This window comes from Fusarium subglutinans (assembly GCF_013396075.1).
Source record: "Fusarium subglutinans strain NRRL 66333 chromosome Unknown NRRL66333_c0000034, whole genome shotgun sequence".
In the NCBI taxonomy this organism is placed as follows: Eukaryota; Fungi; Ascomycota; class Sordariomycetes; order Hypocreales; family Nectriaceae; genus Fusarium; species Fusarium subglutinans.
Window position 1 is genome coordinate 344,400 of NW_023502097.1, and position 23,672 is coordinate 368,071.

General features: G+C 46.1%; 10 protein-coding genes across 10 annotated transcripts; 4 read left to right on the forward strand and 6 right to left on the reverse strand.

The window, feature by feature from the left end:
* Nucleotides 1-678: 678 nt before the first annotated feature.
* FSUBG_4009 (xylan 1 4-beta-xylosidase) lies at nt 679-2,708 on the reverse strand (the record flags this gene model as incomplete). The annotated part of the gene is made up of 2 exons (XM_036681952.1): nt 679-992; nt 1,190-2,708. The coding sequence occupies 2 exons, from the start codon at nt 2,706-2,708 to the stop codon at nt 679-681; spliced, it is 1,833 nt and encodes a 610-aa protein (XP_036540567.1).
* Nucleotides 2,709-3,594: 886 nt separating this feature from the next.
* FSUBG_4010 (heterokaryon incompatibility protein het-E-1) lies at nt 3,595-5,226 on the forward strand (the record flags this gene model as incomplete). Its single annotated transcript, XM_036681954.1, has 1 exon — nt 3,595-5,226. One exon carries the CDS (start codon nt 3,595-3,597, stop codon nt 5,224-5,226), a length of 1,632 nt encoding a protein of 543 aa, XP_036540568.1.
* Nucleotides 5,227-5,254: 28 nt separating this feature from the next.
* Nucleotides 5,255-6,091, reverse strand: FSUBG_4011 (methyltransferase type 11; the record flags this gene model as incomplete). Its single annotated transcript, XM_036681955.1, has 1 exon — nt 5,255-6,091. The coding sequence occupies one exon, from the start codon at nt 6,089-6,091 to the stop codon at nt 5,255-5,257; it is 837 nt and encodes a 278-aa protein (XP_036540569.1).
* A 310-nt stretch (nt 6,092-6,401) lies between these two features.
* FSUBG_4012 (transcriptional activator ARO80) lies at nt 6,402-8,829 on the reverse strand (the record flags this gene model as incomplete). The annotated part of the gene is made up of 6 exons (XM_036681956.1): nt 6,402-6,866; nt 6,938-7,294; nt 7,342-7,601; nt 7,657-8,093; nt 8,143-8,670; nt 8,744-8,829. 6 exons carry the CDS (start codon nt 8,827-8,829, stop codon nt 6,402-6,404), a joined length of 2,133 nt encoding a protein of 710 aa, XP_036540570.1.
* Nucleotides 8,830-9,401: 572 nt separating this feature from the next.
* Nucleotides 9,402-10,490, reverse strand: FSUBG_4013 (Nodulation G; the record flags this gene model as incomplete). Its single annotated transcript, XM_036681957.1, has 6 exons — nt 9,402-9,462; nt 9,511-9,633; nt 9,686-9,738; nt 9,791-9,848; nt 9,895-10,368; nt 10,423-10,490. 6 exons carry the CDS (start codon nt 10,488-10,490, stop codon nt 9,402-9,404), a joined length of 837 nt encoding a protein of 278 aa, XP_036540571.1.
* A 380-nt stretch (nt 10,491-10,870) lies between these two features.
* On the forward strand, nt 10,871-12,602 carry FSUBG_4014 (sugar transporter STL1; the record flags this gene model as incomplete). Its single annotated transcript, XM_036681958.1, has 6 exons — nt 10,871-11,048; nt 11,098-11,760; nt 11,814-11,956; nt 12,005-12,180; nt 12,231-12,306; nt 12,360-12,602. The coding sequence occupies 6 exons, from the start codon at nt 10,871-10,873 to the stop codon at nt 12,600-12,602; spliced, it is 1,479 nt and encodes a 492-aa protein (XP_036540572.1).
* A 477-nt stretch (nt 12,603-13,079) lies between these two features.
* FSUBG_4015 (gluconolactonase) lies at nt 13,080-14,126 on the forward strand (the record flags this gene model as incomplete). The annotated part of the gene is made up of 2 exons (XM_036681959.1): nt 13,080-13,759; nt 13,820-14,126. The coding sequence occupies 2 exons, from the start codon at nt 13,080-13,082 to the stop codon at nt 14,124-14,126; spliced, it is 987 nt and encodes a 328-aa protein (XP_036540573.1).
* Nucleotides 14,127-15,322: 1,196 nt separating this feature from the next.
* FSUBG_4016 (uncharacterized protein) lies at nt 15,323-17,368 on the reverse strand (the record flags this gene model as incomplete). Its single annotated transcript, XM_036681960.1, has 3 exons — nt 15,323-17,119; nt 17,168-17,224; nt 17,291-17,368. 3 exons carry the CDS (start codon nt 17,366-17,368, stop codon nt 15,323-15,325), a joined length of 1,932 nt encoding a protein of 643 aa, XP_036540574.1.
* Nucleotides 17,369-18,554: 1,186 nt separating this feature from the next.
* FSUBG_4017 (uncharacterized protein) lies at nt 18,555-18,916 on the reverse strand (the record flags this gene model as incomplete). Its single annotated transcript, XM_036681961.1, has 2 exons — nt 18,555-18,737; nt 18,791-18,916. 2 exons carry the CDS (start codon nt 18,914-18,916, stop codon nt 18,555-18,557), a joined length of 309 nt encoding a protein of 102 aa, XP_036540575.1.
* An 876-nt stretch (nt 18,917-19,792) lies between these two features.
* On the forward strand, nt 19,793-21,103 carry FSUBG_4018 (kinase; the record flags this gene model as incomplete). Its single annotated transcript, XM_036681962.1, has 1 exon — nt 19,793-21,103. The coding sequence occupies one exon, from the start codon at nt 19,793-19,795 to the stop codon at nt 21,101-21,103; it is 1,311 nt and encodes a 436-aa protein (XP_036540576.1).
* Nucleotides 21,104-23,672: the final 2,569 nt, after the last annotated feature.

Genomic DNA, 23,672 nt, shown 5'->3' on the forward strand with positions numbered 1-23,672 from the left:
TGTCTTTCCGCCGATTTAGGTAAGGTAGTGATGATGGCGCCTGAAGTAGTACCCACAGCGGGGTATTTCGCTATAAATGCATGATATCCTTGAAGAGTCTCTGAAAGCAATTTTGAGAGAATTTTAAGAGACAAAAAGAATGGTCGGTAGGGTATCATTTCTTCTAGTGACTGAATAATGTTTCAATCATGACGATATATAAATCGCTGGCCATTCCTGCCCTCTGGCCGAGATACCCGGCAGCCCTGCTTCGACGGCCGCTGGAATTCTAGGATCACTGGCTTTGGCGTGTGTTGATCGCAGGTAGATCCTGAAGAGTATGGCGGTGGAGGAATTGGATCATTGTGTGATGTGGTTTGCAATTGGTAGGAGTTTGCATTCTTTTCAGACGTTGAGTAGTATTGAGTCGGTGAGTTTGTCATTGAGTTTCCTGATAGGAAGCTCTTGATATGGTTCATGACGATCGACATGGTGCAAAGTCAGATTTTAGCAAGGTTTATGAGAAGGGGAAGCGATGGTGCCAATGGTGAAGTGGTAGTGACGAATACAATGGAATGGTCTATTCGAATTATCGTCTTCTTAATTGAAGAATGAGACTTTATATAAGACAAATTCGTTATTTTTGGAGTCGTTGTCCCGACTCATTATCTACGTAGCCTCGATGTTAGTCGTCGTGGCTTAGCTCGCCCAATATTCCGATTCCGGCTTATCCGCCCCTTCACCACTCGCGAGCTCGCCAATCGCAAAGGGCGAGTGAGGCTTATCCTTCAACGCGCGTATGGAATTGGTGTGCTGCGGATTCCCGATAAGGCTGACACTCTCCTGATAGTGCGTAAGACGCGCCGCAATGAGCTCGATCGAGGATAGTTGCTGTTCTGGGCAATGGCTTCGACCGCGGCGATCCGACTTTCTGCCAGTTGCGCCGAGACGGAGGTCGGGAGCTCCGCGGACGAATCCGTTGATGTTTGAGTTTATGGGGAATTTAGATTTTACTAATTGATTGAGTGTTACTCTCGGCAGTTTTATGAATTGCGTCATTCGAAACATGCTTCAGGCCGAGTACAACCATCACCATTGATAGAAAACATCAACTTCTAAACACCCTCGTTCTATTTCTTTACAGGACGATACACAAAATGGTCAAATTCTGCCGACTTGCCATTCCCATTCAAGTCCGAACAAGCCATACCATCAAACGCACCAGTGAATGAACCCCCAGAACCTCGAGGACCACAGCTGCACTCGTCTGAAAGTTGAGAAGCGTCCAAGACAGGTCCGTACTTCTCAAGTGGCTTATCTTCAATAGAGTAATAGAACTGCAACTCTGCCTCCCTGATAGTGAGCGCCAACTTGACTTTTCCTGCTGGCGGGAGACTGATCGGATCAAGATGGTGAATCTGGAGCGACCCCGTAGGCCACGATTCTTCCGAGTTCATGATGGATAAGAGTCTCTCGCTCTCTTCATTAGCTGTGATGTGAAGATAGAAAAAGTTGAAACGGCTGTAGTAAGCGGTGAGACCTGCAAATTCGCGTTCGTTCTCAGGTTTGAAGTCGATGACTGTTTCGGCATCATATGAAAAATGAGTTTGGCGACGAGCCACAAGAGATTGTTCGAACCAGGATCCGATAGCATCACGCCCGTAAAGAACCAGTTTTCCATTTGTAGAGAAAATTTTCTCTGGCTCAGGCGTGCGAAGCCATTGAAAATCAATAGGCAACCCATTATCGAAAGTGTATCGAACCTCTCGCCAGTGGTCATCTTCGTTCCGTGTACCCGGAACATCGACCAGTGTCGAAGGCACTGGACCGTTCTTGACATATAACCATCCATTATCTTTCCAGAATGCTTCTTGGATAGCTGTCTCCCGTCCAAGAACACTCCGGCGATTCTCTGTTATCGGTCGACTGAGAAGATGAACCAAATACGTTCTTCCGTCTGGCGTCTCAACAATATCACCGTGCCCTGCGCGTTGAAGTTCTGCCGACGGAGAATCTCTTGAGGAGAGAATATACTTATCCGGGTGCAGCTCGTAAGGACCCCAGATACTTTGAGATCGAGCAAGAGTGCACGAGTGATCATATGAAGTTCCACCTTCAGCTGTAAGAAGATAATAACACCCGCTCCGTTTGTAAAGGTGTGGTCCCTCCGTTATACCAATTTCAGTCCCATCAAAGATCTTCTTCTGTGGACCAATAAGCTTTCCAGCTTCTGGGTCAAACTCCTGTAGCATGATGCCACAGAAATGATCTCTGTTTGGAAAACGGTGGTCTCTTCTCTGATTGACGAACCATTTTCTACCGTCATCGTCATGGAATAGTGAAGGGTCGATACCTGAAGAGTTGGCATGGATGGGGTCTGTCCAAGGACCATATATAGACTCAGATGGTGTGATATAATTCTTCAAGTCCCAGAATGTCCCGTCCTTTCTCTTCACATCCGTATACACAAGCCAGAACTTTTGACCGTCGTGTGAAAGACAGGGTGCCCAGATTCCACCACTATCTGGATCTCCCCTCATATCTAAAAGGCTTTTGCGATCCAGGGGACGAGTGATGAGTTTCCATTTTGCAAGATCGGTAGAATGATGAATCTGCACGCCGGGAAACCATTCGAACGTCGACGTGGCGATATAGTAATCAGTGCCGACTCTGACAATCGAAGGATCCGGATTGAACCCGGGCAGGATAGGATTCCGAATGGAAGGCATCTTGATGATTCTGCAGATCTGAAATTCGAAAGCCTGAGGTGAGGATATACGTTGGCTCCCATACGAACTTATACTCTGACCCCGCAAGAATGGTCTTTTACTTTACCAACAGACAAAAAGCGAGCTGTTTAGCCTGATGAGTATGATTGATCATCAGGCCCAAGATAAATGGGTGTGATGCAGATCCATCAGACCATCTCCCCACTCTCGCGGAGTATCGCTCTTAAGCGCGTGCGCTAAGAACTACCTTACACGAGATGTCGTAACGAGAGCTCGATAACGTGAAGCACATAAGTCTCTACTCATGACGCTTTTTCGAAGAAGAGCCATGCTCAATCATATCAGAAAGATTATCTTGGCTGTTCTGAAGTGACTCGAACGCCTTCGACAGCAGTACCCCAGCCATATGTATCGCGGAGTATCGCTTGAAGTTGGAAAGCCATGCATGATATGCTGCCTTGGCAAGAAGACGTCGAAAGCAATACCTATAAGAAGTGATTGGGTCTGACCAAGGCAAGATACATCTGTTTGAAGTTGTCCACAGCCCTTCTATGACTTATTCATGTGCAAAGTTGCCGTGGCCAAGACACTATGCCCATGACAGAGACGGCCACCCAACTCCCGCGAATGCCTTCACGTCTATTTAGGACCATATCTCAGGAACAACCTGCTAATTTTACACCTTACCTACTGTTATGTCCTGATCCCTTCTAGCTTGGATGCGGAGAATTACCCTGCTCGTTTATGAGTACTGTAGCCAATAGCCATCTTGCATAGCCACAGCACAGCGACCATGCGCCTATTTTTTGCAACCTTCACCAGCTCCTCAAGCTGATTTTCGCGATTTCCTACCCTTCTCTCTATACACACTAGAACAATTGACAATATGTATCTCATCAACGTTTCAACGCTGAAACTTGAAGAGTTCTATAGTAGTGTCCCCGAATATGCAATCTTATCGCATACATGGGGTCAAGCTAGTGAGGAGGTCCTCTTTCAAGAGATGCTCACCAACTCATCCGATGTGAAGCTCAAAAAGGGTTACAAGAAGATCGAATTATGCGCCAAACAAGCTCAAAAAGACGGGCTCGACTACTGCTGGGTCGATACGTGTTGCATTGACAAGTCTAGGAGCGCAGAACTCTCAGAAGCCATCAACTCCATGTTCTCTTGGTATCGAAACTCAGCTGTCTGCTATTTATACCTCGAAGACGTGATCCACAAAGAACATCCGGGTCGAATTGACGAGTCTCTCGGAGAAGCACGGTGGTTTACACGGGGCTGGACATTGCAAGAACTCTTGGCTCCTCGAGCTCGCCAGTTCTTCGATGCGAACTGGACCATGATCGGAGAGATATCGAAGAACCGTTACAGAGAACATCTCGTCAATGGTTTCTTTCGCATGGACACGACTGCAGATGAAGAAGGAGATCCCCAGGAGCTTGAGGGCATGAGCCTGGCGAGTCAAGTAGCCCAGATCACTGGGATTCCTAGGAAGGTCCTTTATATCGGCGATCTCGGATCCTTCTCAGCTGCTACGAGAATGTCATGGGCAGCAAGGCGGCGAACGACTCGCATAGAGGATCAGGCATACTGCTTACTGGGAATATTTGACGTTCATATGCCCCTACTCTACGGCGAAGGGAATCATGCTTTCATACGACTGCAAGAGGAGATCGTCAAGAAAGAGCCAGACCATACACTGTTCGCATGGCGTTCGGAACCAACTTCACCAGCACCAACGTTCAGCGGCCTTCTTGCTCCTTCACCGGGCAACTTTTATAGCGATCACTGCCGTGGTATCTTACCAAAGCAAGTTGACTTACCATATGAAATGACGAATAAGGGTCTGCATCTACAAGTTCGTCTGGTTGAGCATAATCCGGGATCCGATGAGTTCTACGCCATTTTGTCTATCACGCATCAGTCAGATACAAAGAAAGACATATGGTATGGTATCAAGCTTGGACGGTTGGATAGCTGTGGTCAATACGCTCGAATCAACACGGGAGAACAACTAGTTCGAGAGGTTGAAACGACACGTACACTTTCGATCAAGCCAACACATATTTATATTCAGCATTTCATTCGCCACAACTCTCCACTATATGGCAGAAACAAGCCTTCTACAGTTGTTCTGGGTTGCGCTATGGAGTCGATGTCATTGACAATTCTCGAAGCATCAGGGTCTAAGAGCTGGGACTCGGAATCGTTCACGTTCCTCCCCTCTAAGGATGATCTCTTTTATGCCAGGCTTGCATTTCACTGCAGGCCAAACCTAAAGGGTTCGTCTCCGTTAAATATAGGATGGATAGTCAGGAAAGATGATGTAGAAGGGATCAAATCTCATCTTGCCATTCTTAAGGAGAAGAATGATTTATATCGCCCGAATACTCTTTGGGAGAATGGCATACGATCGGGAATAGTCAAGATATATCCTCAGTCGACCTATCATATTCGCGATGGTGAAATGGTGGCTATGATAGCTCTTCATGATCAGATAATCCTCAAAAACTAAAGCTGGGTAGCTAAAGACCTGGTACCCCCTACTTCTGAGCTAGAAGAACCCAGCTTTCAAATCTGATCCCCCCATGAGATTCGACTTCCTTCTTAAGTACCTCATCAACAGCCTCTGGCCACTTCCTCTCCTCCTCATCAGTATATCCCGCCCGAGCAGGACGCATCAGTTCTCCGAGCATGAACTGTTTCAGCCCATCTTCCAGTTCAGTTCCACTAACGACGATACTGTCCTCTACAAGTTTGAAGTTGGAAGAGTCAAACCCAGCTTCGATCGCCGTCTTTTCCAGAACACCCGGTTTGAAGAATTCAGGATGGGGCATTTTCAAAGGTGCAAGGTCTGGTCGGACAATGGCTTGGGCAGCGTGGATAAGTTCTCCAACACCGAAGCGTTTCCAGCAAGAGATGACGGCTAGGCCGTCAGGCTGGAGCGTGCGGTAGATCTCCTTGACGCCCCTGACGGGGTCGGCCAGCGTGTAAACACTGAAGTTGAGGATAATGTGTGTGAAGTGCTCTTCTGGAACTCCCTCCAGATTCTGAGAGTCAAGAACCCTCGCTTCAATCTGTGAGAGCGAAGTGAAAGAGTCCTTAGCGGCTTGGACCATGGGAGGTACATTATCCGTGACCACAATCTGGGGCAGCTCATCAGGCGCGAGTCTGTCAACAAGAACTAAGGCTGCTATTCCCGGACCGGCAGCATTATCATGAACCACCGAGTCTTTGGTGATAGGCTTTGTGGCTTGAATACTATCGAAAGCCAAGTCAAGGGCACGGTATGTGCTTCTGCCGGTTTGTTGAAGATAGTTTGCCGCGAATGCAGAGAAGTATGAGGAAGAGGGCAGGTCTTTACTTTGGGATGTCGCCATCTTGGAAAGCTTAGTTTATTGAAATGTCGGGTGGTGGCTTGAGAACACCGTAAGCTGACACTGGAACCCATTTTATACCAAGAATGGCTCTAGGAGGTTGAGGGGTCGAAAGAGCCTTCGGTGGAGTCATGACAGCAGATGGAATCAGCACTAGGACTCCTTTTCATGCAATAAGCCGAAGAACGCGAGAAGAGCGAGAATAGGAGAGATTTTCCGCCGGTGATGTGAACCCGACCGAGGCTGCAAAGTTCACTATGCCACGAAACTTTTGATTATATTCCCCAGAATTTGCATGCTCGTGTATAGTTGATTAGAATATTATATCGAGCTCACCCAAGGAGCCAGAATAAAAGTTCCCGCTGAAATGCTCAGGCCCTTCAGCCCCTTGTACCGAGTCCTGTTCTGGACTTATGATGAAATTATCATTGAAAAGTGAGGTCCCATCATTTGATATAAACTCGCCCAAAGAATGAAGATCTTTCCACGAGAAGCTGTTAAATGGATCAGAGTTCATATGCCCTTCGCTTGATTCAGCTTGTGACTGTAAAGCTCCATGGCTGGCCAAAGCCAAAGAGTCTGATCGTCCTTCTACTTCGGAGTTTCGTGATCTTGACTTTCCGAGCATCTTCAGCCACAAAAGTCTAAGAGACCTAGCGTAGCGCTGACCGAGACCCTGTTGATTATTCGAAGTTTTCTGTAGACGAGAAATAGTTTCATAGATGGCACGGCGCACGCCTCGTGCTTCTGACGGTTTGATAGCTCCGGCAAAAATGGCCTGCAGATGAGTATTGTCAGAGTCACCCGGGAACGAAGTAAAAAAAAAAAAATATAAAAAAAAACACTTACCTTGAACAGAAATACTGCTGCATATATAACATAAAGATAAAACTTGAGCGGCATATACTTGAACGCTTCAGTGGGGTCTATGAAACTGTTGAGAGTACATAAGATAGAATTTGCTGCGTCGATAGACTCGTAAATGAACCTCGCATCTGGGGCAGCGGCTAGTTCCGAAAATAAAGGACCCGATGGTCTCTTCTTTGATCGTCGGACAATACGATTTAAGTTTGCCTGAAAAGCAAATGCGTTGATATATAGGCGAAAAAAATCATATGAGAGCATGAGAGATGCTTTGACGCGGGGAATAAAGCTGAGGCCACCCCAAGAGAGCTTCCATCTCCGGAGGACTGAGGAGAAGTCATCCTATAGAGTTAGGTGTATAACACCATGGATCGAGAAAGGTTGCTTACAATGTATCTCACATACTCTCCTCCTATGTATAGCTGCTCTCTATGACTTGTTGACGAGTATAAAATATCATGTGCGTTACTGAACAACTGGGTAATTTCAAGATGTGCTTGAAAAAGCAGAGCAAGGTTATCGTTGCCCAGCTTTTGTGTTTGGAGATATGGAAAGTCGGCAGCCCGAAGGTTCACGGATGGACCTGGGCCACGAGACCAGAAGCCTTTTCCAAGACGTATTGAAATTTGACGATCGCTCATATAGCAAGCTGTCTTCCCCTTAGTAACTGTAGAGCGCCACATGGCGGAGATGAAGTCACTTACCGGCCCAAGCTATCCTTTTTCTACTGAGGTAATCCGGCGCCCCTTCAACTCTCTGCACAAGACCAGTCTGCTCAAGGTTCTGAAGGTATGCAAGACGAATAGCAACACCAACAAGCATCCACGATCCCTGGTCCTCCTTGCCGCACCCGATCATGAGGTTCTCCTCCAGTGGCTGAGGTGCCCACTCGGCGAGTATCAATAATGCTTCGACTGCACCGACGGTAGTGGATCCGGTGTATATTAGCTTGGAGATTTGAGTCTCCATGTGTCTCGCACAGGCATTATGAGCCCTGGACCAAGAGGGATCATCTTTTGTGGCAACGCAGAGGATTGCTGTGATGAGATATGGTTCGTGTTCGATGAGTTCTAGGATACGGCTGGAGTCGAAGGCTGCGCTGTAGGCAATAGGGAAGAAGATGTGAAAGTTGTCATGGTAGCTTTCCTAGGTTAGTCTGCAATGGAAAGTGTGTGTATAGATGAACTTACTGTTCGATGAGAAAGGATGCCTCAGAAAGGGTCAATGCTCCAGAAGTAACAGGTGGATAGTCACAAACACCCTGGGATATGTTTGCCATTCTTGTAGAGCTTTCGGGATCACCTTCAGTATCTTGTGTTTGTGCATGTCCCTCAGGTTCCATATCAGCCACATGAGCCAGCAAATCCAATGCATCAGACGGGTTCAAAAGATCTGACGATGTGAAGTGACCCTTGAGTCGCACCGCATCACCTGTAGGCTCTTCATCATCCTCGGACTGCTGGTCTAGAGGTGACCCAAGATTTGATGACAGCCATTCACTGTGTTGGTCTGGTTCACGGGGTTCTTGACCTTGTGCTGGCACTGAATTCATTCGGTTGATTGGTCTGCTTGGCGATGCCTGATGGGAATCATTTGTTGATCTAGAGTAACCGAGGCGCTGGCCCTTGATACGACGACCACCGCGTCGAGATGTAGCGAGGATACATTCTTGATTCTTCTCGATGCATCGCCGACACGGAGGGTCTCCAGGCACGCCACTGGAATCACTTTCTCACACGTCAATTGATGGATTTCTCTAGCCAGAGTCGGCAATCGATGGCCATGACTTACAGGTCACATCGGGTCTTACGAGATCTGCAGCTCACGCAGGCTCTCGAAACCCTCTTCTCGGTCTCTGGTCCCGTCGGCGGTGTCATCATGCGTCGAGTGGAGGGTTTTCAAACACCGAGGGTCCGAGAGGAGAGGAGAGGGGAACGCGGCATTTGCATATGGATGAGGGTCTTGGTTAACTAATCATACGACGACATTGGTCTAGCGAGCCTAGAATGGCAATGGCTTGGGTTAAGCTTTGAGCTATGGGCATGCACCGATGTCACAGGACTTGAAGATACTTGGCTATGACGGATCATTCCACTAGAGGACGTGACTAGGGGGTCTAGATTCTAGAAAATGGCCTGGAACTTGGAAGCTGAGAATTATTGGCGACGGCTATTGAAGCTGAAAACCCCGGTCTTTGAAATCGTATCACACTAAAGCACTAAAACGCGAGCCTCTCCAAGGGAATGGGTCGCCTAAGAAATAATTTGTGGATTTTCCATACCCCGAGTTTAAAAACCTGATATTAAGAGGGATCGGGAATAAGAAGATAGCTTGCAGCCAAAATGTTTTGATTCTAATCTATAGGAATTACACTATGAGAAATATCTATCTTAAATTCTATTTAGTTTTACGGTTGATCCAGTTGCCCATGAGATCATAGTCTAGTGACCTATTTCAGACCTCCACTGAGTAGAATATCTTGTCCTGTCATGTATCCATTTCTTGCCAACCTATAGCACGTATTAAACAATGAAATCAGTACGTTCAGCGGGACTTACATGATGATCGCTTCACAAACCTCATTGGGTGAGCCGAGACGATGAACCGGAATAGATGCAGCAATGGCGAGACCAGGGTCAGTCTTCTTCAACTCTTCCAGATCACAGCCTTTATCCCAGGTCCTACATACAAATATTAGCCAAGTAAAAGTATTGAATAGTCCGAATATCTTACTCTGAGATGGGCGGTGGGATCATGCCCGTGGAGCCAATCATAGCTGGCGAGACCTACACAGCCCGTTAGTTTCACAGAGTTTGATAGATAGCTCCAAGAACTTACGATATTGACTGTAACACCTTCGGGCGCCAACAAAGTGGCCAAATTCTGGCCCATCGAACTATGGCTTGTCAGCGTAATCACACGAGACTTTCAGTGTCACTCACGTCAGAGCACCCTTTGAAGCAGCATAGTGGCATCCATTCAGCCCACTTCCACGAGCAGCAATACTTCCAACCAGTATAACTCGCCCCCAACCTTGTTGTCTCATACCAGCAAGACAAGCCTTTGTAACGACAAACTGACTTCGGCTGTTGACTTCCATCATCTCATCCCAATCATCCTCTCCAATCTCCGCAACATCGCGGATCCGTCTTCCTAGACCAGCATTTGCCACCAGAATAGATACTGCCTTATGCTTGGCGGATACAACATCTTGGCTCAATAAGCTTGTGACCAAAGCTCTTGTCGACTCTCTTTGTGAAAGATCTGCATGCACGGGCACAAACAGCTGAGATGGGTATGTCTCACTCAACTCTTGTGCAAGTTTGTCTGCCTTTTCTTTACTTGAAGAATAATGCAAACCAACATCACAGCCTTGAGCAGCAAAAGCTCTCGCTACAGCGGAACCTATTCCGCCACTACAAAATCGTTAGTCTGGCTGACAATACACCTCCAACAAAATACGAACTCACCTTGAACCCGTCACCAAAGCCAATCGGCCTTTGAGGTTATTGTCTATCGTCTGCAGTCGAAGCGTCATCCTTGTATGTTTCCGAACTTGTTTATGCAAATCATGCAAGTGCTCGTTATTGACTTTACTTGCTCATCTTATAAAGGGCGAGAAGCTAAAAGCTTAGCTCTGCCGCTATTCCGAAACCATTTACCATCGGCAACTCCTTTTTTTCAAACACCGACGGCAATTGAAATTAGCTCTAACTAATGGATCCTGGAGAAGGAGTAATCTCTTCCCCGCAAACATGGGGTCCCCATGGAGTAGAGTCGTATTACGCTTGGGAATGTGGGTTGGTCTTTATTAACCCGTCCTCCGTCTCTACTTTTTGATTTGAATTTTCGTTCTCCACGATACAAGGCATATCAAACACTTTATTCCATTGTCTGTTACTCGATCAACTGTTCATCATGGAGTTACAAGGCCAGAGCCTCATCATGACCGTCAGTGTCTTGACTTCGTTGGGCTTTATGCTCATCGGTTATGACAATGGCCTCATGGGAGGTCTTGTCAACACTACGGCTTTCAAGGACAGTTTTGATAGTCCCGATTCTGATATGATCGGCGTTATTGTCGCCATTTACGAGAGTAAGTTACACTTCGCCAATGGACTATGTTGGTCACTTACAGTTGTTAGTTGGATGTTTCTTTGGTGCTGTCTTCTCCTCTATCTGGGGCGAGAAGCTCGGCCGTCGACGCTCTGTTTTCATCGGTTGCGTATTCCTCATCATTGGTGCCGTTCTCCAAGCCGCTTCTTATACACGAGCTATGATGATCGTTGGCCGTATCGTCGCGGGCATTGGCATGGGTACTATCAACTCAACTGTTCCTGTCATGCAAGCCGAGTTTAGTCCCAAGTCAAGCCGTGGTATCTTTGTCTGCGCCCAGCTTTCGACTCTCAACTTCGGTATCTTCCTCGTTTACTGGATCGACTATGCCCTATCATCCCACACTGGCAGCTATGCTTGGCGTGTTCCCGTCATTCTCCAGTGTGTTCCTATTCTGGCTATCATGGGTCTCCTGTTTGTCATCCCCGAGACACCACGTTGGTTGGCAGCCCACGACAGACCTGAGGAGTGCCTTAAAGTCCTTGCTCGAATCCAGGGCACTTCTACCGATGATCCTCAAGTCCAGGTTCTTCATAGTGTCATTACCCAGACTGTCGCCTACGAGACATCTATCGGTGCAGGTTCCTGGAAGGATCTTCTCAAGGAAGATAGCATCAAGTCTCGCAAGCGACTTCTTCTGGCTTGTTTTCTCCAGGCCGCTCAGCAACTCGGAGGCATCAATGCAATCATTTGTAAGTCTAGGCCCTTCTTTATCATTTTAATGAGCTATTCTAATCATCTGTAGACTACTCAAGCACCCTCTTTGAGAAGAGTGTCGGTTTCTCTGCTCACATGTCCGCCCTCATGTCAGGTTTCCTCCAGACATGGTTCTTCGTTGCCTCTTTCATTCCTTGGGTCTTGATTGATCGCATTGGACGAAGACCTCTTGTAAGTACAGCTAAATGCTCTCCTTATACACTAAGCTGACTTATAAAGCTCTTGTCTATGATTAGCGTTATGGCTGCAACTATGGCAGTCCAGGCAGGTTTGATCTACCAGGTCGAGAACAACACTTCTACGGCACATGCAGCAGGTATTGCAGCTGCAGCTATGCTGTTTGTCTTCCAGGGTGCTTTTACCATTGGTTTCCAGGCCACTGTCTGGGTCTATCCGTAAGTACTACCCATACCAAGTTTTATGTTTCACTACTGACAGGCCGCAGCTCTGAGATCCTTCCTCTTCGCCTTAGACAGCGGGGTTCATCTATCTCTACCGCTGCTAACTGGATCTTCAACTACGTATGTCACGCCACGCCTTCCTCAAACACATAGCTCTGCTAACCTTTTTCCAGATGATTGTTCAAATCACTCCCATCTCCATTGAAAATATTGGCTGGAGGACATATATCATCTTCGCAGTACTGAACAGTCTTTGGGTTCCTGTCATCTTCCTCTTCTTCCCTGAAACCAAGGGACTCGAGTTGGAGGATGTCGACCACCTCTTTGGTGGAGAGGACATCATCAGCCAGGTTGACGAGAAGACCAATGCTGCTGTTGTCATGATGGAGACTGTTGGCAACAAGACTGCTGCTTAATCTACTCAGAATTACTATTGAGAGTTGGGAGTTGAAGATGTACTATTCAGGAGTTGTAAGATAGTCTTGAAGATTTAGTTGATGGCTCCAAAGAGGGTGAAGGAGCGAATAGTAATCAATATCATTGACACATCTCTAATAATGTCATGTGAAAGTTACGTGAATAGCGCTTACTGCCGAATAATGCTTGATTGGGTGACCTATCTTGATATGCACACAGAGTTTCCGTATTCTCGCTGCGTGGCTTCGGCATATGAGCCACCCGCTGCAGACATTTCCACATTGGGAACGGGATTAAGTCCAGCATTAGCCGCTGAGGGGTAAACGGCAGGTAACCCAGCTCAACCTCCAAATTCCAAAGCCCGACGCCCCAATATTTGTTATGTTATGTTATGCCATCCTCCTCTTCATATCCCGCTCGTCTAGCTACCCCAGCACTTCAACCTCGGAATACAACCCTGACTACCACTCGGCACGATGTCATTCAAAATTTACAATGAAGGGGCCAATGCCATCTTTGACGCATCTTCAACGGTCGAGGCAATCCATGAGAATGACCAGTACCCCTTTGCCCACGAAGCTGGCGTCTTCATTCCGGAAGAAAATGCCCTGTTCATCACGAGCAACCAATTTCCAGACCCTACGACCGGCCAGAAGACGATCCAAATAAGCAAAATCCAACTCTCTCCCGATGGGAAATTCATTAGCTGTGAAGAAATCAACGCGCCTGATGTTCCCATGGCAAATGGTGGTGTGAACTACAACGGCGGCGTACTATTCTGCTCGCAAGGATCCCTGACTGCGCCAGGAGGTCTCGTGTTCATGCAGCCAATTGCACCTTACAGATGCGCAGCGCTCGTTACCTCATTCTACGGGCGAGACTTCAATTCTCTGAATGACGTGGTTATTCATTCTGATGGCTCTATCTGGTTCACAGATCCAATTTATGGATACGAGCAGGGTATAAGGCCAGCTCCCCAACTACGAAACCAGGTCTATCGATATGATCCCAAGGACCAGTCTATTCGAGTTGTTGCAGATGGATTTGGCAGACCAAACGGTATCTCATTCAGTCCTGATGAGAAGGTTGTCTACATCACTGATACGGACTGGATTCACGGCGATGGAACTACTGACGACACCCGAGCAAGGACCATGTAAGTCGCCAACGGCACAAGACCATTTATCATATCTTGCTAATTTTCTACCTCCAACAGCTATGCCTTTGACCTATCAACCATCACCGGCGAACCTTTCCTCACCAACAAGAGAGTGTTCGCCATGGCAGACACTGGAATCCCCGACGGCATCAAATGCGATACAAAGGGCAACGTTTACAGTGGCTGTGGCGACGGCGTAAACGTCTGGTCACCAGGCGGCGTCTTACTTGGCAAGATTCTTATTTCCGGCGGTGTTGCGAACTTCTGTTTTGGTAGAAATGGGGAGTTGTTCATGCTAAACGAGCACAAGATTTGGAGAGCTCAGCTAGCCAGCGGCGTCAAGGGGGCGCTGCTCGGCATCTGAATACATGCTTTCCTGGGGGGGGACTACTAGCCTCAAACAGCCACAACATTGTATTCATTATTTTTATTACGGAGTACTACGTATTAGTTTTACGGCAAATGATTCTTCATCTCACGTGCTCGTATGCCGATAAGAAGCTTGACTATTTGTGGACGCATTTGCCGTTTGCCGACCTTCGGCCTCTGCTTCGGCGTCTGGAGCTAAAGCCGGCCGCTCTCCAAAAAGTCTCAGTAAGTCATGAGATGAAAGCCTCGGCTCTTACATCATACGGCAACTGAAAGTCGGTAAATGATATGCCTATAGATTCTTACCCCAAGTCACTATTCTTCATACGCCGTCGACCATTTTAACCTACCTACTCTAACTACTAAGCTAACAACATCGCGGGGAAATCCAATCCAAGTCAATCTTCCAGATCCAACCTACTATCACATACACATACATACTCACACATAACCATGTCTTCCCAAACGAAAAAGCAACCGAGCAAGCCTCGAGTTCGCAAGTCAAGAAGCACAGCAACCAAGCAGCTAAAGCCCAAAGTCACAGCGCTATCATCATGTCTCTTCTGTCTCCGAAACCGCAGAAAATGCGTGCGAGTGAACGGACAAGCACAATGCTCTGAATGCACAGCTTTATGTCAGACTTGTCACTGGCCAAATGCACAACAGAACCGTGGGTCGCCACATCAGGCTTGTTGTAACTCTTCTAACATCAATGGCAGTTCATCAACTATTACACGAGAAGCAACAACTATATCTTCAACGGCGGTCGCTATCAAAAAGCTTACTAGAAGGCGTCAGAGACATGGAGTTCTGCTCATCGACGATAGAAACACAACGGACTTTGAAGAGGTTACTTGACGATATGGTTAATGTGGAACAAAGGGCATTCCAGCTTGAGTCGGAGGAGTCAAGACTTTGGGGGCTGAGGCTCAGGGCCCAAGCTAGCGACGATGTCGATTCGGAGGACTCGTGTTCAAGTCAGAGTCTGTCTGAGCCATCTCAGAGTCTCGATTGTAATTTTGCTTTTCCATGGTTAGATTAATATCAACATGTCTATAAGCGTGTGATATGCATCTTTGTAATCTTCTAATTTCAATAAACTGAGCATAAGAATCTAAGAATAGGAAATAGCCGAGTGCATGAAATGAAATCGAAAACAATGAATCAGAAGCTAAAGTCCTGGATAATAGTCTAGTCATCACTCATTTGACCAAGATCCGCCTCAAAAGTTTCTTGTCCGTCGTACCAAAGAATATCCCCTGCCCCAGGCCTCGAAAAGGGGTCACTCTCAATTTCTTCAAAGTTCATGTTTCCGGCGACGTCTGAGCAGGAAAATCCGTAGGTGTCAATGAACTGAAGACGGTCAAGATCATCCCCAACTCCAGTTTCTGACTGGTCGCCAAATAGTTCTGGGACCGGAGTCGCAGTGTTGTCGACTTCTATCGTCACACTAGGCTGAATTGCGTTGAGTCCGTCCTCATCATACTCAAAGCCCCTTGAAGGAGGTGTTTGTGATTCTTCAGGTATGTAGTCTTCCATAGTCGAAATGAGCGGTGTTTGATCGACTATTTCTTCTTCGGAAGCTACATGAGGGCTGATCTCATGTTCGATCTGGGGTCTACCCCACAACTCTGCTGCTAGTTTTTCAAACGCACGCGGCGACATTGTTTCACGTAGATGACAAAGTCCAGACTCTTGTGTCATTCTGTCAACCTGACACTGCACATATGACTGACGGAAGTACTCGTAGCAGTCAGCCAGTTTCCTCTCATCATCGAGATAGGGGCTCGAAGGAATCGGTTCGTTGGGGAAGATAATCTTGAAAAGCCTCTCCCATTGCTCTCTTGAGGTCAATTTGGTGCTAGATCTCTCATTGATCATAGTTGCCATGCCCCTTGTGATGAGTCCGACTGGCGGTGGGCCTGTCGGACGGCCGAATAGATTTTCGCATACTTTCTCGTGCTGGGTCAAATCCTCTGGCCGAAACTCTTTGAAACATATATAGCAATGATGGGAGAAGTGCTTCTCTTGAAGATGCTTTTTTAGGCGATATATATCCCTGAGTTTCTTGACACAACTCCCTCTGTACTTTCTGGGATTCCACTTCATGAAAGGACAAGCCCAGAGGAGGCTATTCTCGGAAGATGTGTCGGTAACGGACAGGTTTTGCCCATTACCGCTAGACTCTTCATCATCACTTCCCTCGTCTCCATCAATAGCCTGACCTCTGCGGCCTGTCGACCTGGCACCTTTGCGCCCAAGTGTTGCTCGAGTTTTCTTGGTTGAACTGCTGGAGCTTCGATCAACATGCTTACGCTTTGCTTCAAGAGCCCGTCTCTGTGGCGCATATGACCTGTAATAGTCATCGACAAGCCATTCCACTATGCTCTTGAGAGCTTCCTGCATGGCAATCTCGTCCTGAACAGGCTGACTTGCGTCGATGAAGTCTCCTCGAAAGGCTGCTTCAGAGTCCGAAGTATCGCTGGAACTGGAGCTTTCTGCGGGTTTGATCGAGTTTTGATCAAAGTTTCTTTCACCCTGGTGTTCGTTTGCGCCGACGAAACCTCCGACACCAATAATTTCAGACATCCGAAACCCGTCATGTCCGCGATTGGGCACTACTATATGGGGAAAGGACCTCTGAGATATCGAAATTTCATGCTCTGAGCCAGGGCCACCTCTCGAGAACTGGCCATCGCGTGTTGCTGGCAGCTCCAGTGGCTGACCATCAAAACACAGGCGGGCGTCCTGCCATGAAAATTCGGGGATCCAATACAATGAGGGATAGGGCATTGGATCATCAATTAGGCCCTGTATCAGCTCCTCGAGGTGAGGATTGCTTGCGTGTGGGACGCTCAGGGTTGGGGTGGTGTACGAAGGTCCTGAGTGTGAAGCTTCAGAATATGACATTGCCTCTGTAGGTATTGCCTGGATCATTCTCGATGGCAAAAGCGACGGTACATCTGCCTCTGGAACATTGCTCTCCGCCTGTTCCCAGGTAGAATCAATGTGTGGGTCACCTTGGCCATCACCTACCCCCAAGATTGAAACTTCCTCAACGTTAGCCACACCACTCTGAGCCGACTCTAAGTCCTAATCTCAATATATCAGTATCACTAAGTTTCGTATTGAGGTGTCGTCTGTATGGAAGTAACTCACGTTTAGCGACGGCTTTGTTGGGGGTGCATCACCAGCAGCAGCACCGCCAGGGTTGGTGGAATTCACCCAATCAGACATATTATAGGTACCTCAAGACGAGTTTCAAGGTACTGTAAATGTAGAGAATCCAGGTAAAAGTATGATTAAATGAGTAGGAGGTGTGGAATTCATTTCGCGACTGTTCAGCTTCTTATGGTAAACTGAATTCAAAATTTGTCGATTTTTTTGCTTGTGTCTTGGACGTTTTTTTGAATTGAGAAACCCTGCAGAAAGCATTGGTTGTCGTGACTCCAAATCATATCATCCATGCCAGAAAAAGTAATGAGGCTTACAACTCATCCTCTCATTGGGAGGGACAGCAGGCTGTACAAAGTACATGTGCACGGGCTGACCGCTTGATACTCGCATCGCTCTGAGAGAACCTCAACTTGATAACAATCATGTCATGTATGATCGAAGAGTTGCAAGTCACTCCATGACCAGCAATTAATTTTCCTTCACATTGGCATCGCATATGTATAATCAAAATCAAGTGAATACAATATAACTCCGGTGCCGATTCCCGAGCTCACGTAACTGGTAACAACATCTACTACATCTCATCACGAAATCTATGGCCGGCTCCATATCTAAGATGTTCTATGTCCTCTGCAGAGTCTCGAATTATTTCACCGTTTCCCAACTGAAAAACAAAACCCAAGTCTCTTCGCCATGTCATCTTGCTGATACCTGGTACCACTTGCGTCCTATGCAACCACCACTTCGGCTTGACGTAAGTAAGGACCTAGTGATTGCAAGTGTGAACACAATAGTTGATACTCCGTCAATTTTCAGTTCGCCGGTTGATATCGTGCACACTAGCTCAAATCATGACTGCGAATGATCGGATAGCTCGGTGAATACCCCCAAGTCGAGCTGTCTGTCAGTCCCCTAAATAGAATTTACTGATCAATTTTTCGAATTCTCGTAGGTCTCCCTCAACTCGCTTGTCGAGAATTCTTATCTATAGATATGCTCACTGGCCTCATCCCATGCCTTGTTAATTGATAGATAGATAGTTAGTTAGTTAAAGCTTATGACATCTCAACGAGACATATCAAGCTGACGCACTGAGCCTAGGTTCTCTATTCCAGTTGGCTTTGACCAAGGCTTGAGCCATTGCTTTAACTAACACTCTTAAACACGTACATCAGATAGTATACTAGTTACCAATCTTTAGCTTTAAGTTCTTCGAGGTTGTTATTTAGTTGGCTCTGCCATTCTATCAATATCTCAAAATCAAAATCGTAGCCAACAATTCTGCCCGGATATCTGAAGCAGTCCACGAACCATCGGACGGGACCAGAGCTGGTCCCGCAACTGTCTTTGGTGCAACCTTCTTGAGCGTCGAGATTGTTGTTCCATTATTAACCTGGACCTGGAGATTGTGTTTCCCATCGGTTGTCATCTTCAGGAAGTTAAAAGGCGGCTATCTGACCAGAGGGGAAGTGTTGTACTTACGCCCTGCATATCGAGCCTGAAATCAGTGGTCTTGCGGATAGTCCCCGGGTTATTAGGGAGAGCATTAAGGCAACTGTCCGGAATTTCGTTGATGAATCCTTTGAGTTCCTTGCTTGCCTTACCCATGATGGAGGAGGCGTGGATGATAGAAGATAGATGTAAAAGTCTTTGTGGAAAGATAGGCTAACAGACCAGTGTTGACTTGATCATCCATCATAAGAATCCATAGAGGCGAGATTCTCTTCTTATATAGATACTTCGCAGCCAACACCTCGCGGCCTGTAGCCAATAGCTAGGTACCAGTATGTGTAGGGGCTTCGAGGCAACCACCATCTTTTGCCTCAAAGAAACCCGACCAACCAGGCGAAACAGTGGAGCTGATTGCCTGGCCAGATATCCCGATGGTACTGCTAGATGTGTTTTGTGGCTGCATAGCATAAGTGCAGTTGCAATAACAATTACAATCACAATCACAACCAGCGACTACACCAATTGAGGACCTAATAGCTCATTAATAGTATTAAGGTATCAAGTAGAGAGGTATACAGACTGGCGGTAAAAAATGGTAGGTTACACAATCAATTTGCCAGCTCAGCTGGGTGGCCTCAAAATGACCGAAACCTGCATCCAGATATAATTGTGTGTGTGTGCTGTATAACTAAGGTACCTAGGTATTTCCCTTACCAAGGTACCTGAGGCTGCTGACACAGACGGCAAGGACACGGTATTCATTTTCACAATAGGCATTTACGCAAACGTGTGTGATATACCTTACACTACCTACCTAGGTATTACTCAGTTTGGACAAGTATACTAGGTAGCAGCCATTATCCGCACCTCAGAGCCTAAAAAGCCTGCATTCAGCAAAGACCGTGGTCGGAACTTGGGTAGCCCCATAATTTTTTTCATGTCTCAAGCAAGGTCCATCATCATTCGCGCTTCATCATCTCTGATTCTTTATCCTGCTTTTACAGTCGACAAAAGAAATCACATTACTACGGCATGCAGCAGGGAACGCAGGACGGCCTTGTGTGGCAACAGTCGGCTCTGTATCTAGAGCCAGTATGGACACGAGAGCCTTCCATAGGCGACATTGAGAACGTGTCCCGCCAACAGCTCAAGATACCATCAGGCAATCCCTGTACTGTCATATTCCATGCAGCAGGTCTCTTCAATAAGGTCTACCTCGTCCGTGCTGAGGAAAGTACTTTTGTCATGCGCGTTACCTTACCTGTCTACCCGCACCATAAAACACGTGCCGAGGTCGTCACGTTGAAATGGGTGCGCGAGAACACCACTATTCCCGTCCCCAAGGTCTTTGCTTTTGACGACAATAGCGACAACGAGATCGGCTTTGAATGGATCTTAATGGAGTTTATGCAGGGAAAATCCGCACGGAAGCGATGGCGTACCATGTCGATGGAGCAGAAGATCACCCTCACGAAGCGTTTTGCCACATTCCAGTTTGAGTTATCAGGTCTCGAGAAGCAAGAATCTGCGTTCAAAGGTATAGGGACATTGGATTCTCCTGAAATTGATCTACAAGTCAATTCCAAGGCGCCCGAAGCTGTCATCACACCCGGACGTATGGTGTCCCATGAGTTCTTCATGGGCGATCATCTTACGTACGACGTCCCAAGGGGGCCATTTCTCTCTACTCATGACTGGCTAAGTGCCCTATTGGTAATAATCATACGCCATCAGAACTTGGTTCTGGAGAAGTCTGAGGACGAAGACGATATCGAAGACGCTGAGGAGATCTTGCCAGTAGCGCAAAGCCTTCTGGCTCTGCTTCCTAAAATCTTTCCGCCAGATTTGAGCAGAACAGAGCTATCAGCTCTCCATCACCATGATCTCAACCTCAACAACATTCTTGTTGACGAACAAGGAGAACTTACTGCGGTGATTGATTGGGAATGTGTGTCGGCACTCCCTCTCTGGATGTTGAAGCAAGTGCCCAAATTCCTTGATGATGAGCCTCGCGAGGATGAGCCGCAGCGCGACAAATATGGAAACGAGACAACAGAAGAGGCTGTTGAAGAAGAGGTTAGGTGCAACGACCCAGACTATCTGGATAATGAAGGCAAAAATGAACTATACTGGATTCATAAGATGGAATACGAGACAACGCAGCTACGTAAAGTATACCACGCCAGATTAGACGACCTTTGTCCGGCTTGGGTCGAGGATAATCACTTGAAAGACGATTTCTACGAAGCAGTCTCGCAATGTGATGGATTGTGGAAGAAAAGGGTGCACAGGTGGGCGGAATGTATCGAGAAGGGCGAGTCTGTGAGGCTCAAGGACGTTTAGGGATAGAAAGTTTGCTATCTTGTATTTAGGGGTTATAACAGCCTCTAGAGTAACGATTTCAGACCCGCAGCCTCGAAGTTAGGGACTGAGTAATCAATAAATAGATATACCTTGAGTGTTCTGAGTTTCGAAGTGCACGTAGATTGGTGATGGTGTTAGTCCATCTTCTGAACAAGCTCTGATAAGTCCCGCAGCTTGGCGTTGTAAAGCTGATACTTGATATTTCTTTTGGCTAGAAACACAAACCCAAACTAACTACTTTTTGTTGGATGCCTTGCCTTGGTATTGATAAACAGCATCACGTACCGCCTCAAAGCTAGTGCCGGCTCTGATGAGTCTCACGATAGCAATGGCGTCCTCCAATTTTCCAGCATGCAAAAACTCTAAGATGGAACGATTCATTGCTACCTCTTGTTCCGTATCTTTGATTCCCTCCTCGAGTTGAGCTATCGCTACCTCGATAGGAACATCCAGATCCTCTATTTCTACTTGATGATACTTCATTTTGAATCTACTATCGGCCAAGAGAGTTGCGCTATGAAGCGGTAAGCACAGGAATAACGGATGACAGCTTAGAATCAACTATTTAAACACCAATAGTATCTTCTCTGATTTGGGATGTCGTGGTCATGGATGGGGCTTTTAGGAGATATTTGTCTTACTTGCGTTAGATTCCTTGCCCCAGATGATGAGTGCACTTGGAAGGATCTCTGTTTACTAGGCTGGACGATGCAGTAAAGGGAGAAAGATTGAATCAAGAGTAAAGAGGCGACTGAGTTCTGGGAACGTTGTAGCTTAAGGTCCAGAAGTCTCGCCGGATGGTGGAGAGACGTTGTCTCAGGAAACGAGAAACTCAAGAAGGGACGATTTGAGTAAAAGGCAAGTGACCCGTGTCCATCAGGCGGGCAAAAGACTGCATATTTAAGAAAGGTTTTCAGGACTCTAAACGTTACACCACTTATGTAGAGTTTGCAGCTCCGGGGCTTGTGATTAGACAACTCGCTATGAGGCGTGTTGTTGAAGAGGGCAACCTGGACTGTGATTGGCAAGCCATGGCGGAGCGTAGGCCGGGACTATATGAGTGAGAGATAGAAGCAGAGCGAGAGCAAGAATGACGTAATTGAGAAATATCTAAAGTCAATGCTCAGTATTATTAAATACCTAGGTACGTTGATTTCTTTCCTGATAATATCTTCTCTTTGGTGTTCTTCATCTCTAGAGTGGCTCTACGCCGCAATAGCTCAGTCACAGATTTCGCCTATCGACCATAGCATCACTTTGGGAGTTGAGTTGTCAACAATCAAACAGCGTAATTGGTTTAGTGGTAAAATTCTCCGTTGCCATTCGAGCAGCGTCGGGGAAGGGTTCGATTCCCTGATATTTAAACTCACTCTTTTGAGTGATTTCTCTTTTGGTTTATATTGTATCTATCATTTTTGGTGGTGTTGTGCCACTAGTGCTGACTGGTTCCTTATGCTTGGCTTCATTCTGCTCTACGTTGGTCCAGGTTCTGCCAAGAGCCCAGTGGCAGCAGTGCAGTTGCAAATCGACTGTTCCTGCCTTGTCAAGACTTTTGCTTCGCCCACCTTATGAGGCAAATATCGTCGATCCCAAGAATGAAGTCACAGAGCATGTCCTTTAGGGCACGTGTATGGCCATCAAAAGCAGATCCGATGGCTGTGATCTTAATGAAGCGGATATAAGCAGCATTAGAGAAAACTCAGCCACCTTCTGAGATAGGAAACGGCCGACGGAAGAGGAAAAGATACGAATAGAGTTGCAGGTTTCCCACCCTAAGCGATTGGCCACAGTCAACGGTCGCAATAACTCAAGTCAAGCCGGCTTTTTTAGGGGCTTGACTTAGGGAGGGAGGTGAATTGAATTAGGTCGTATTTTAAAGGTTAGGCTTAAATTAAATAAGCTAACTTATATAATATTAGTTAGATAGCTACAGAAAATAGCCCTACCTATTTTCTATAACTAGCTTCCTAAGTATTATATTATCTTTATTACCTTTAGATTTAGGCTATAATATTAATTTAATAATATTATTTTAGCTTAACTAAATAACCTCTTTACCCTAGCTAATTTAGTAAGTATATATAAAATATTATAAGCTATTTTTAATAACCTAGGATAGGTATATTTATATTACTTTTACTATTTAATTAGTTTATAGCTAATTTACTTAACTTTTTTTATTAAATATTAAGATAGTTTAGTAATAAAATAGCTATATAGCCTTACTTATTTTATATAAAAGGCTATAAAGATACTATTAATTTCCTTAAGTAAAAAGAATATTTTTTATATAGTAAGTAATTAAAGAGATTAAGGGTTTATAACCTTTTAATTTTCTAGATAAAAGGCTTTAAAGTAAGTATAAATAGCTTTAACCTTAATCTTATTATTAATTAAATAAATAAGGAATTTTAATTATATATTAAGATAAAGAATTATTACTACTTAATAAACTAGTAATAAGGTAATTTTCTTTTTATAGCTATATAGTTTATTTATAGTATTAGTAATAGCTTTATAAGCCTAACTAGCTATTACTTATAGAGAT